Source organism: Manis javanica, chromosome 17, assembly GCF_040802235.1.
Source record: "Manis javanica isolate MJ-LG chromosome 17, MJ_LKY, whole genome shotgun sequence".
Taxonomy (NCBI): Eukaryota; Metazoa; Chordata; class Mammalia; order Pholidota; family Manidae; genus Manis; species Manis javanica.
Genome location: NC_133172.1, coordinates 9,806,670 through 9,819,088, shown reverse-complemented (window position 1 = coordinate 9,819,088; position 12,419 = coordinate 9,806,670). Strand labels below are relative to the sequence as shown.

The 12,419-nt window shown below is 54.2% G+C and overlaps 2 protein-coding genes across 11 annotated transcripts; both read left to right on the top strand.

The window, feature by feature from the left end:
* Positions 1-783: 783 nt before the first annotated feature.
* Positions 784-3,607, top strand: APOE (apolipoprotein E). Its single transcript, XM_017671300.3, has 4 exons — positions 784-938; positions 1,658-1,723; positions 2,225-2,414; positions 2,801-3,607. Exons 2-4 carry the CDS (start codon positions 1,681-1,683, stop codon positions 3,492-3,494), a joined length of 927 nt encoding a protein of 308 aa, XP_017526789.1. The 5' UTR covers positions 784-938; positions 1,658-1,680; the 3' UTR covers positions 3,495-3,607.
* Positions 3,608-6,115: 2,508 nt separating this feature from the next.
* APOC1 (apolipoprotein C1) lies at positions 6,116-9,101 on the top strand. 10 transcript variants are annotated; one of them, XR_012126588.1, is made up of 5 exons: positions 6,116-6,832; positions 6,912-7,029; positions 7,114-7,345; positions 7,642-7,755; positions 8,889-9,101. XR_012126588.1 is itself a non-coding variant. In XM_073225680.1 (5 exons), exons 1-5 carry the CDS (start codon positions 6,819-6,821, stop codon positions 8,930-8,932), a joined length of 366 nt encoding a protein of 121 aa, XP_073081781.1. In that variant the 5' UTR covers positions 6,117-6,818; the 3' UTR covers positions 8,933-9,101. The 10 variants fall into 10 exon arrangements, 1 of the variants encoding a protein (XP_073081781.1); XM_073225680.1 differs by having other exon boundaries at positions 6,117-6,832; positions 7,114-7,189; XR_012126593.1 differs by lacking the exon at positions 7,114-7,345 and having other exon boundaries at positions 6,116-6,814; positions 6,912-7,045.
* The last annotated feature ends 3,318 nt before the right edge of the window (positions 9,102-12,419 follow it).

Here is a 12,419-nt window from a genome sequence, read left to right as displayed (position 1 = left end):
CCTGTGTGGCTTCAGCTCTGAACCTCAGTTTTTCAATTGTCGAAAGCCAGGACTCACATAAGCAGACTGTAGGAGGGTGACTGAACATTCCGCAGCAGATGGCTCTAACAGGACCTGCTGTGTGCCAGGGACTGTTCTTGGTACTTCAAACATACAGTAGCTTGTTGCATCACCAAACGATGGGGTAAATGCAGCAATTTCCCGGGTTTTGTGGACCAAGAAACTGGGTGTTCAGAGGCTAGGTCATTTGCCTTAGGAAACAGCTGGCAAATAGCAGAGCCAGATTTAAGCCCGGATAGTTGGGTTCCAGAGTCCGCCCTCCCAACTGGGCAGCAGGAATGCTTCAAGCCCTGGTGGAAGGCACGGTACGTGCATAACCCCTGGGATCCACGATGCGTTAGGGGAAAGTGCTGGATTTCATTTCACAAATAGGTAATGGGGCCTCAAGAGAGGCCCTCGCCTGTGCCTAAGGTCACATCCAAAAAGGGAGCCAGGATTAAAACCGAGTTCACTCTCAAAACCTAGGCTTTTAGCGGATGCATTACAATGTCCCCTCCCTTCCCATTCTTCTGTCTGGACCTCCAGCCCCACCTTCCTCTGACCCAGGATTTTGGAGCCCCAGCTGCCTGCCCCTTCGCTTCCATACCCAGCTCCCCAGAATGCAGGAGGGCGCCTGAGTTGCTGGGTGAGATGTCACCTCCTTCGTGGGGGCTGGGGGGTCACAGGGCCTCCAACCGCCACCTCCTTTTCCCCCTCCCTGCTGTGTGTGAAGGGGGAGAACAGCCCACCTCGTGATTGGGGCTGGCCCAGCTTGCCCGCAGCCCTGGTGGAGTGGGCGGGGCGGGGGGGTAGCCTTATAACTGGACAGTCTGGGATTCTTCAGTCTTACTCAACTCCAGCAAAGGCCAAGGACGCACATTTCCAGGACTTGGTGAGAGGTAATCTGGGGCACAGAGACCACCCCAGGGCGTCTGTGGGGGACAGGCTGGAGGAGAGGAGGTGACTGTCCTACAACGGATCAGGGGAGAAGAAGAGCGGGGTGGGCAGGGCGGTGAGATTGGCTGAGGGGACTAGACGTCGGGGAAGGGCGGGCCGCAGGGGCGTCCGTCTCAGCCGGTGGGGAGGGGTAGCCGCAGGACCTGTAGGAAGACCCGGGTGAGCCACAGCAAAAGTCCATGAATTGTCACCGTCCTTGAGCACCTACTGAGTGCCCCCTCGTACTCAGATATCCGTTCATTGGAGGCTCAGGCAGCGCAGTGGCTAGAGCGTCGACTGAAGGGAGATTTCTAAATGAGGATTAAATTAGCTAATGTGTGAAGGAGGAGTTTACGTATGAAACTGGCCTTAGAATGTGGAGGTAGAATGAGGAACGTAAAAATCTTAATTTAGAAAGCCCAGCTGGGCTTACAGGGAAGTCCAGGCGGGTCAGTGGAATTTGAACCCTGGGGGAGGGGGATGGAATTTTGGCAGAGGAGATAGAAGACAATGAGGGAGTTAAATAGCCAGTGGAGGGGCCGTGTGGTAAATGTTTGTGATTGGATTAGCCTGGTGCAGATGTGGAGCGACGGCATGGCTTTGAAGGCCTGGACGGGTTGGCGGGGCTCTGGGTGGGAGGAGTAACCACTGGCTGTTGATTGACAATATCTCCCTCCCCCAGACGAACCAATCGCAGGCCGGAAGATGAAGGTTCTGTGGGCTGCGTTGGTCGTCGCGCTCCTGGCAGGTAGGGGGACGGGACTTGCTCTGGTTCCCCGGCTGCTGTCCCTCCCCCTCCCAACCTCCCATGTACCACCTGCCCCACTTCCGTCCCTGGATTCCCTCCTCTGCCGGCCTATCTCCGGAGACACAGGTCTTAAATCTTGATATTCACTGGCCCTGAGCAACTGTTTTACTCTCTCCGGGCCTTAGTTTACCCATCCTTAAAATGGAAGTTATAACAGTTTATAAAGCATTGTTGCCAGGCAGATCGTGAGCACTAAATAAAGTGTCCCCTGTGATTGGTTTTATTCTCTGTCATCCCAGCATGGCCCTGCGAGTACACATGGACACTCCATAATTGCTTGTCAAGTGATTTAACAGGCTGGGCTTCCCTCCACCCCCTCCTGCTTACCAGTGCTCTAAAAATAAAAGGCTCCAGAGCATTGTGGAGCACCTAGTCTGTACCAGGTACTGTGTGCCCGGAGGGGGCAAGGGATCCTGACTGCCTTGACCTTGCTCTGCGCAGGATGCTGGGCCCAGGAGGAGCCAGAGCTGGAGCAAGACGGAAAGCTGGGCCAGGAGCTGGCCAGGTGGCAGGCAGGTCAGCCCTGGGAGCTGGCCCTGGGCCGCTTCTGGGATTACCTGCACTGGGTGCAGATGCTGTCTGACCAGGTGCAGGAAGAACTGCTCAGCACCCAGGTCACCCAGGAACTGACGTGAGTGCCTGGCCCCGGCCGCTGACCCTCCTGGAGGGCGGTTCCTTCAGGAACCTCGCCTCCACCGGTCTGGGTTTCTTTTTGTTCCTGTCACCAACCCTTGGAGGGTCTGGGTCTCTGTTCATTTCTCGCTTCCTCTTTGCATTTCCAGCTCCTGGCTGTACCTCCCTGATTCTCTTTCTCGGCTCTTCCTGTCTGTGGCACGTTCCCCGCTGTCTCCCTCCATTCCAGCTCCGTGACTGCTTCTGCCTGTCTCCTCTTGGCCTCTTCCAGCCTACCTTCTCTCTGAGTTTTGGGTGTCTTGCTTCTGTCCCCATCTCGTCCTCCGCCGCCCGGGTCTTTCTCCCTATGTCTCTCCACTGCGCTCCCGCCCTTTGGTCCCGCAGGATGCTGATGGAGGAGACCATGAAGGAAGTGAAGGCCTACAGGTCGGAGCTAGAGGAGCAGCTGGGCCCTATGGCCAAGGATACTCAGGCCCGCCTGTCCAAGGAGCTGCAGGCGGCGCAGGCCCGGCTGGGGGCGGACATGGAGGATGTGCGCAGTCGCGTGGCGCAGTACCGCAGCGAGGTGCAGACCATGCTGGGCCAGAGCACCGACGAGCTGCGCGGGCGCCTGGCCTCCCACCTGCGCAAGCTGCGAAAGCGGCTGCTGCGCGACGCAGATGACCTGCAGAAGCGCCTAGCGGTGTACAAGGCCGGCATCCACGAGGGTGCCGAGCGCAGCGTCAGCACCTTCCGCGAGCGCCTCGGGCCGCTGGTTGAGCGCGGCCGTCTGCGGAACGCTACGACCAACCAGCTGCTGCGTGAGCGGGCCGAGGCTTGGGGCCAGCGGCTGCGCGGGCGGCTGGACGCGGTGGGCGACCAGGCCCGTGACCGCCTGGACAAGGTGCGCAAGCATGTGGAGGAGATGCGGGCCAAGATGGAGGAGCAGGCCGGCCAGATGCGTCAGCAGGCCGAGGCCTTCCAGGCCCGCCTCAAGAGCTGGTTCAAGCCCCTGATGCAAGACATGGCCGGGCTGGTGGAGAAAGTGCAGTCGGCCATAGCTGCCAGCCCCACCACTGTGCCCCAGGAGAATCAGTGAGTGCCCCCAGCATGCCGCCGGGTGGTCCCCATTCCTGCAGCCTCCCCCAACCCTGCCCCAGCTGTCCTCCTGGTGGGCCCTAGCTTAATAAAGATTCGTCAAGCCTCACAGCAGCTGCTGGGCATCCATGCGTGATTTCTTGTAGCTCAGGTCTGTTTCTCCTTCCCTCCCTGCTCTGGCCCCACGCTCTGGAGCCTATCATTCCTGCCTGTGTGTCCATTTCTTTTTCTTCTAACTCAGTTTTTGTTCCTTGTGTCCCTTTCTGAGTCTTTCACTTTTTTCTGCCTCTGTTCACTGCTGCTCACCCTCTTCTATGCCTCTCTTTCCATTCTGCTGGGTTCCATTCTGGAACAAATGCCTGCTGGGTTAAATCCTGCTGTCCCCCTGACCACCATGGGCACAAAGCAACCTCTCTGGGCCTCGGTTGGCCCAGCATCATAATACCTGCTTCACAGAGTTGTGACTCCAAAGACCTGAGACCACCATTGGGGAGAAAATTTTTTCCTCTCCCTGTTCAAGGTGCTTCTGGCTGGTCTAAGAGTTAAATTGACATGAAATGGATTAACAGGAGAAAATCAAGTTGAATTTCATACATATGGACATCCCACATACATGAGAGGGTCCAAGACAGGATGGTAAAACGGGGTACCTGCGCCATCCTGAACTATGGAACGGGGCGGGGACCTGCGGCTTTAAAGGAAGGAGGGCAACTCACAAAAGGAGGTCAGATCACGGGGTGCTAAGAAGGGCAGGTGTTTAGTAAGCTGTTCACCATGACAAAGATCAAGATAAACTTTATCTCTGGTCATAACCCTTTTTCAAAAAAACTTCCAATTGAGAGTTTTTCTAGGTAGTTAAGGGAGGGGTAAACACCTCTCGAGCCCACAGGGTCTTGATTGCCTTCAGCTCAGGAAGGTCCACCGACCAAAGCAGGACATTCTGGAACATTCTGGGAGGCATGTTCGAGTCCCTTCAACTGCCATTGTGATCAAGCCATTAGAATATCCCCCCCACCCCCCACCCTGCTCAGGCTCTCCCTCCTGTCTTGTCTTCCGCCTCCTCCTTCCCACTTAGGGCCCCCATGCTGCTCTCCCGGAGACGCTTCATTGATCTGGCTTCCTGTTGCCCTCACCTCTGCCTTTTCTCTCTCCCGCCTCCAGTTTCTCTTGCCCCGAGCTTGTGTTCTCTTTCCCCTTCTCCCTCCTAGATGCAGACCTGTCCTCCCCGCGCGGTCGCCTGTCCTCGGGCCCGCTGCCTTTCCCTTTCCCTCTGGATCAGCACGTCCCTTCACTCTGAGCTGTGCGCCCCTGTCCCTACCCTCATTCACCCCACCTGCGTCGGCGGCCTCTTGCGCATCCCACGCGCAGACTGGACGTCTGACACCGGATGTCGGATGGTGGCTGGAGAGATAGGCTGGGAAACAAGCCCCGCCCCCACCCCACCCCCTGCCAATCAGGGTCTGCCCTGCCCAGTGGAACTCAGGGCTGGGAGATGGGACTGGGACGAGATACGCAGGGATGTAAAGGTGGAAGCCCAGAGCTTCACTGCTCTCTTTCCCATCCCCTCAGTTCTCAGGATTGGGGAGCAGCGTTCCCACCCCAGAGGAGGGGCCCGGCATGAGCCTGTATCTCCCAGGCTGGGGCTGCCTGCATGGCTCCCGCACATCCTACACTCCAAGCTATCCATGGGGCTGCCCTGAGCTGGTGGGGGTCCTGTCCCCCAATCCCATGACTCACCCAGCTGGGTGAGAAGGAAAAGGGTCAGTGGAGTCAGAAGTAGGGAACCCAGCCCCAGCCAAGCATTCTGCTGATTCCCTGTGTCCTCAAGCCCTCTGAACTGGGGCCAAGCCCTCTGAGCTTCAGTGTCCTCAGATGTCAATGATAGGTATCATCTGCCATGTCTCCCCGTTGAAGGGTTGAGTCTTGAATTCTCACTTCTGAACAGAGTGGGGTGTCTCACTGCAGTCCCTCTCAGGTCCAGAGGTGACACAGAGCTGGGGAAATAATTTTGGGGAGCACAGGCTGGCAGGGGTGCTGTGGGACAGAGGCTGACCCCAGCAGGGATCCAGAGCGACAGCCGGGAGTCTGGAAGGTGAAGGGACAAAGAGCCTTCCCAACCTTAGTCCCTCACTGAGCCATTGAATGGGCTTGGTTGTGCCTCAGTTTCCCTTTCTGTAAACAGAACCCATATAGCTGAGGTGAGGATGAGACCGGAAAAGGAAAGTGGCTGCTCTGTTCTGGTGGAGTGGAGGAGAAAGGGCAGCAGGCATTTGGTGGGGGGATGTCTGGGGAGTGCCGGGCTCACAGGGGAAGCAGGCGGCCCAGGGGCTGACAGAGGCTGGAAGCAGCTGCGCCAGTCAGAGGGGTGTTGTAATCCTGCCAGGGTCACGTCTGGGCATCCCTTTCACAACCATCCCTCCACCCCCGCATCCCCAGGCTGACACGTGGTTGAGTGGACACAAAACCAGCCAACCTAGAGTCTGGGGCCAGGGGCCCCCCTCCACCCAGCTGCCAGGGGTCACTAGAGGTCAAAGGAAGCCAAGAGGAGGAGGGAGGCATTGGACTCCAGCTCTGGGGGACGGACTTGGTGGGAGGGTGGACAGAGGGGACCTTGGCGCCAGGAGGCGCCTGAGAGGGTGCATAGGAGCAGATGGAGTGTTTACAGGCAGTCTGGAGAGCTGGAGAGTGGGATTCCGAGAAACGGAGTCCGCGAAATGAATGGACGGCATGCACTGGGAGCCTTATGGCTGCGGTTTGCTGTTTGGACAGGCTGAAAAGATCCTTCCACCAAACAGATACTGCGGACTATGAAATTAAGACCCCAGGGCACATCGAGGGAGATCTGGGGTGCTCCCAGATTCAGGGAGATGGGGCTTGAAGGGCTGGCCCGAAAGTGAAATTGGAGGTGGCATGGGGGGGTCAGACTGGGGGGTTAACCCCCCAGAGATGTGGAGTAAGGCTTACTCCTGAGATGTGGAGTAAGGCTTGTTGAGCCGAAACAGCTTGCTGAGGAAGGGGACGGGGCTGGAAAAGGTGACCAGGGGACCAGTGAACATAGTGTGAATTGAATTCCTGAGTTCCTGAGACTTGCGGACAGACCCCCTGCTGAGGCTGGGTAAAGGGTGATGAATCAGAGACACCCCCTCGGGGAGAGCGAAGGCTGTCTGTCCCCTAATGGGGAAGAGATGCAGCAAGCTGAGATCTCCCTCCAATCAGGGAGATTCGGAGGTGTGTACTGAGCAAGAGGCTTCGGGCCTGAGGGACATGCCTGAGCCCCCACCCAATCTCCACTCCCAGCAGCCAGAGGCAGAAGAGGAAAAGGTGGATGGACACCAGGAGGCAGGTGCTGGATGGGGTGGAGAGGGGAGAGGGAGAGGCTTAGACGCAGGGAGATTAACCTGCTCCACCCCTTCCTCAGCCTGATAAAGACCCTGGCCAGGCCAGCACCCACTCCTGGGGCTGTGCTGTCCCGCAACGGATCCAGATTGGTGCGCGGTGCCGGGGACGGATGCTTCACCAAGAGGACAAGAAAGCGGGTAGAGGGTCCTCTGGGTGAGGGGGTTTTGGAGGGGGGAACACGGGCATCACTGACCACCTCTGTCCCACCTCTGCCTGCACAGTGCCGCTCCAGACCCGCCACAGGGCTCATCCTGTCGCTCCCGCTCCTGGGGGCGGCTCTGTTGACAGTTTTGGAAGGTGGAAGTGGGATGAAGAATCTGGGAGCTTGCGATGTAGAAGTTTGAAGCTGGCCTAGGGTCCAGGCTCAGAGGGCCTTTGAGAGCTCTGGGGCCCCTTCTGTGCCCTGGTTCCACTATCATCCGCTGATCACCCCCACCTCCACTCCTCTGAAGGGTAGTCCAACCGGTGCCAGATCTGCCAAGACTCACCCTTCCCGAATTAGCTTTCGTGCTTGTACAGACTGGAAAGGGGCAGGGGCGGGAGGAGGCAGTACTGAGAGAAAGGTGGGCCCCAGCCGCTTCAGCCCCATCTAGCCCATCAGGTACCCTCTCCCCTACCTCCACTGCTTCTGATTCTAACACCATGGCCTCCAAGAACCACATCCCAGGGTTCCCGTTCCCACCCCTGGAATCTCATCCTAAGGGCTCCCAATACTGACATTTTTGCACCCTTGCCTATCTTTGGGGCAGGCCCAGCCCCCACCCAGGCTAGCAGCCTGGCTCAGATGGAGAAGCTGGGTGAAGCTCTGGCAAACAAGGCCAAGCATGCCATCGACTGCCTGCAGCCATTTCTGACAAGGCCAAGTGAGGAACTTTCCCAGGGCATGAGAGGCTGGGGTGTACTGATTAACAGATGGAGAAACTGAGGCCCAGAGAGGCTGACAATGTTCTGCGGTCCCAGCTGGATCTCAGGGTGCTCAGACTTGAGGGACTGGTCCTGACTCCCAGGTAGCCACACTGTTGAGCTGGTCCTGCCTGATGGTAAAAGCCCCAAGTTTGGAAGTCAGGCCAACCTGGGCCCACAGGCTTATGAAGAACAGATGCTGCTTGTGTGATCTTAGGAATAGATCTTCATGAGCCTCGGTTTCCTCATCTATGAAATGGGGTTTGGAGGGGAAGGAGACTAGAGGATTTTCGTAGTGCCTGGTACATTATAAATGCTTGATTCATTATTTACCTAATTGACTACTTTTGGTGAGTTAGTGAATCATCCATTCATGAACAAATATTTATTGAGCATCTATTAAGTGTCAGGAACTCTTCCAATGTAGGGGAATAATAGTGATGAGCAATATTGAGTCCCAGCCCACAGGCAGCTGACGTTCTGAGGGAAGGGGGAATGGGCCATAACGCAGTGAATTTCTGGGAGATTAACCCAAATGGAGTTCAGCACTGAGAAGATCATAAACAGGGGAGGGGCCTCTGTAGACTTGGCTACTGGGTCTTCTCTGAAGAGGTCACACTTTAAATTGAGTTCTGAATAATTAGGAAAATCCAGCCAGGCCTAGAAACTTGGGAAGAATGTTCCCTGTGGAGGGTGAGTGCAAAGGCCCTGAGGCAGGAAGATCTATACATAATCAAGAAGAGGGTAGCATTTCAGGCAAGGGGGACAGCCTGGACAAAGGCAAGAGGGCTGGAGGCACCCTTGAATAAGGAGGGGACAGCCAGGGCAAGGGCAGGCTTGGTAGCAAGAGACAGCAGGCCTTGAAAGCAGGCCAGGGTGGAGTGTTCCAACATCAAGGCGTTCTAGTCCATCTAGGAACCTGAGGCAGGGAAGTCGGGCCACCCAGCCCAGGGCTCCTCCGGGTCCCACAGACAGCAGGGAGGCCTGATGTTTTCTTGGAGGAAGGGGAAGATCACGGAGTTGCGTAGGGGCCAGGACTTGGACGGTCTGTAGGGAGGCAAAACACAGTGACCCCTCTCATCTCTTCCTACAGGAAATCGGTGTCAAAAATATACCACAAAATCAAGAAGCATTTAAAAATTCCTGGCTCCTAAACACCACAAGGGCCACCCCTCTCCTCTGCAGCTGGGCCCCAAGAGGGGGCTCTGAAATTTCCCACACCCCAGGTCCCTTGGTGGGGAACTTCCTCCGTGATGCCCCATATCTGTTTCCACCACTACCACCAATAAATATCCTATAAAAAGAACTCTGGGTGCTTCTTTGCTGTGGGGTGGGGGCTGGGGGACAGGCTGGGGTGCTCCTCTGGGAGACAGGCAAGGCCTCACATATATTGAGGATTCTCTGCTTGCCCTGTGCTGAAGACTTTGAACTTATTAATCTCAAAAGAATCCTGACAAGAACCTTGGGGGTGAGGCCCTATATTAATCCCATATTAATTAATCTCTGGTATTCAGGCTCAGAGCGGTGAAGTTACTTGGGCAAGGACACACCGCCAGGAAGTAGAGCACTGGATTGGACCCCAGCCCAGAATTCTTACTCTATTGTACTTAGCCCTAGCGGGGCTGCCCAAAATAAGGGACTGGGGATTCATTGCCATGCACATAGTAGGTGTTTATTACACTTTCAGTGGATAATGAAGGGGATATGGAAGAGGACAAGGGTAGAGACCCCAAAGAGACTGACACAACCCCTACCCTTCAAGTCTCAGCTTTGATGTCCCCTCCTCCAGGAAGCTCTCCTTGACCCCCATGCTGGGTCAGAGCCTCCATCCCAGCTCTGCCCACCTCAGCTCATCATTGTCTGGTGACAGCTCTGTCTCCTCCACTGGACTGTGAGCCCAGGAGGACAGGGACAAGGCTCTTGTCACCACTATGTCCCCAAGTGTAGCCCAGCACAGCACTGGGTATGGTGTGAGGACTCGGTAATACTTATGTGAGATAATTATGCTACATCTGAAAAAAAAAACACTAAATTACATTTTCATAAAACCCCTCTGAGATAAATGCTGTCAGTGTACCTATTTTACAGAGGAAGAAACTGAGGCACAGAAGACTAAAGTCGCTTATACAATGTCATGCAGTCAAATGTGGATAGAGCTGAGGGGCTGGAGAGCTGTCCTGTGTCACCCTGATGAACATGCCCTCTGTACTATACACACACGTCTGGTCCTGGGCCTCATCTGTTACCAAATGCAGCATATTAAAATGTACCCACATCCCTCATCAGATATAATTCACATAAGCACTCACACTTTGGTTGGCTAGTTGACGAAAGAGTATGTTCCGTGCAGATTTAATCAAACCATTGCTAATCTTTACTTGACCATTTTTCCTAGCATTTTGGAGCCAATCAATTGATTTTTCAAGCACTTTCCTGAGGAGGAAAGCTCTCAGGCTAGAGAACTCAAAAGATGCCCAGGGACAGAGAAGAACTAGCAGTCTGTGGAATAAGTTTACATTCTGTAAAGAGGCTCAGATTCAGGAGCAAGTTGATGGACACAATCAACCGACACCCATCCACTCCCAGTCACTGGGAAGAAAGCAGAAGTGTGAAGCCAGGTATTGGTGAGAAGGTGGGACCTGGGTCACTGTTACGGAGAGCAACTGGAAATTTCTAGTGGCATTAAGTACTTGTGTCCCAGTGATCGTAAAGCCGGCACAGTGCAGGAGCCAGAGAAACACATGGGGAGATGGATGAGGATGTTCAGTGTGGTGTTTTGTGGGATGGGAGCTGCAAGCAACCCAGGGGTCCATCAGGAGGGGAGTGAAAAAATAAAAGTTGGGAGTCCATGCAGCTGCAGAAAGAATGAGATACTTCTTCACATAACAACTTGGAGAGATCTGACAATGTAGCTGGGAGTGAAAAATAAACAGAAGATCCACAGCATGGTATCAACGGATGTAAAATTAGAACACACACATGGAAGAACCTTGCGTATTTGAGTTCTTTCCTGTCTGAGGACATGCCCCAAGCACATCTGAAGGATGCTTAAGGAGAAGAGAGGAACAGGAGTGAAGATGGAGAGCAAAGGTGGGAAATAAATAAATACAACTCTCCGTACCAGTGTCCCTGCAAAAATCCACCCCCTGGGCTCCTACACTCTCTTCCCATTCAGCAGTCAGAGCAATCCTGTTCACACCCCTCTGATCGCACCTCCTCTCTTCAGAATTCTCTCTCCACCATCCAAACACAGAGATTGCATCAGAGTCTACAGGCTTTACACTATCTGGGGTCTCTTCCTCTCTCCCTCTTCCCACCCCTCACCTGCAGCTCCTCACAGCTTAGGTAAGCTCCCACCTCAGGACCTTTGCACCTGCTGTTCTTCCAGCATTCCTCAGCTGGAATGCTCTCCTCCAGATGTCCAGATATCTGCCTGGCCCCCTCCTTACCTCCTCAAGAGCTCTGTTCAAAAATCTCCCTGCCCTGTGCTCACCCCATATTAAATTCCCGTCCCTCTCCTTTTCCTTATCTGCCTTTCTTGTCAGCTTTTATTACCCTCTGATAAATCATGTATCTATTCACTTACTTGTTTACTTTCTGTGTCTCGCACCATTAGGATATCAAGATCACAGAGGTTGTCTTGTTGCCCTCAGGGCCCCCGAGTGCCTGGTGCACAGTGAGAACACAATCAATATTTCTTGAATGAATGAATGCACGTTTACATTCCACGGGCCAGCGGGCATGGAGGTGCTTGATTACCATTTATTACCCATCCATGAATTCATGAATTCTAATTTTGCAATTTTCCTTCTGCACTTTATGTTTTAGAGTCAGTACCTTTGTTGTTAGGTGTACAGACATACCTGCAGAACTCAGAGCAAATAGTTCTGTTCATATCAAGAGAAAGACACCCAGCAAGTGCCAGACACATACATAGAAGTGTTCACACTCAGGGAGTGAAGGTAACGCATTCAGGCAGACCCACCCACGGCCCACACACCACACAGCGGGCAGGGCAGAGGTGGGGGAATCCAGCAGGCCCCAGGGTCAACCTAAGGGGTCGTGAGGGCTCCCCAGAGGAGGGGACATTGCACCTGCAACCTGAAAGACAGGACTCAGAGAACTGGACAGGAGTGTGATAAGCAATACAACTGTTTTTCACCTCGAGTGCCGATCAGCAAACACTGGAGTGAGAAACCAAATATAAAAAGGAGGGAGTGGAGTCCCTCGGAAAAGAGTCTAGCATCCCCCAAAAAGTTAAACAGAGCAACCATAGTACCGAGCAATTCCACTCCCAGGTAGCTACCCAAGAATTGCAAACAGGTTCACCCCAAAACTTGCATAGGTGGAGCAATTTTGTTCATAATAGCCAAGAAGTGGAGACAGTCCAGATGCCCATCAATTAATGAATTAATGCATAAATAAATCCATTTAATATATGTATATCCAGTGTATGTACTTGACCTTTGAATAACACAAGGATTAAGGGTGCCAACCCCCCACCACCACGCACACAAAGATCTGTGTATAACTTTTGATTTTTTGACTGATAAAACCCAGGCAGGAATACCAACCACCTTTTTGAATAAGCTCACTCACCATCTCAGAAAGACCTAGCTTTTCA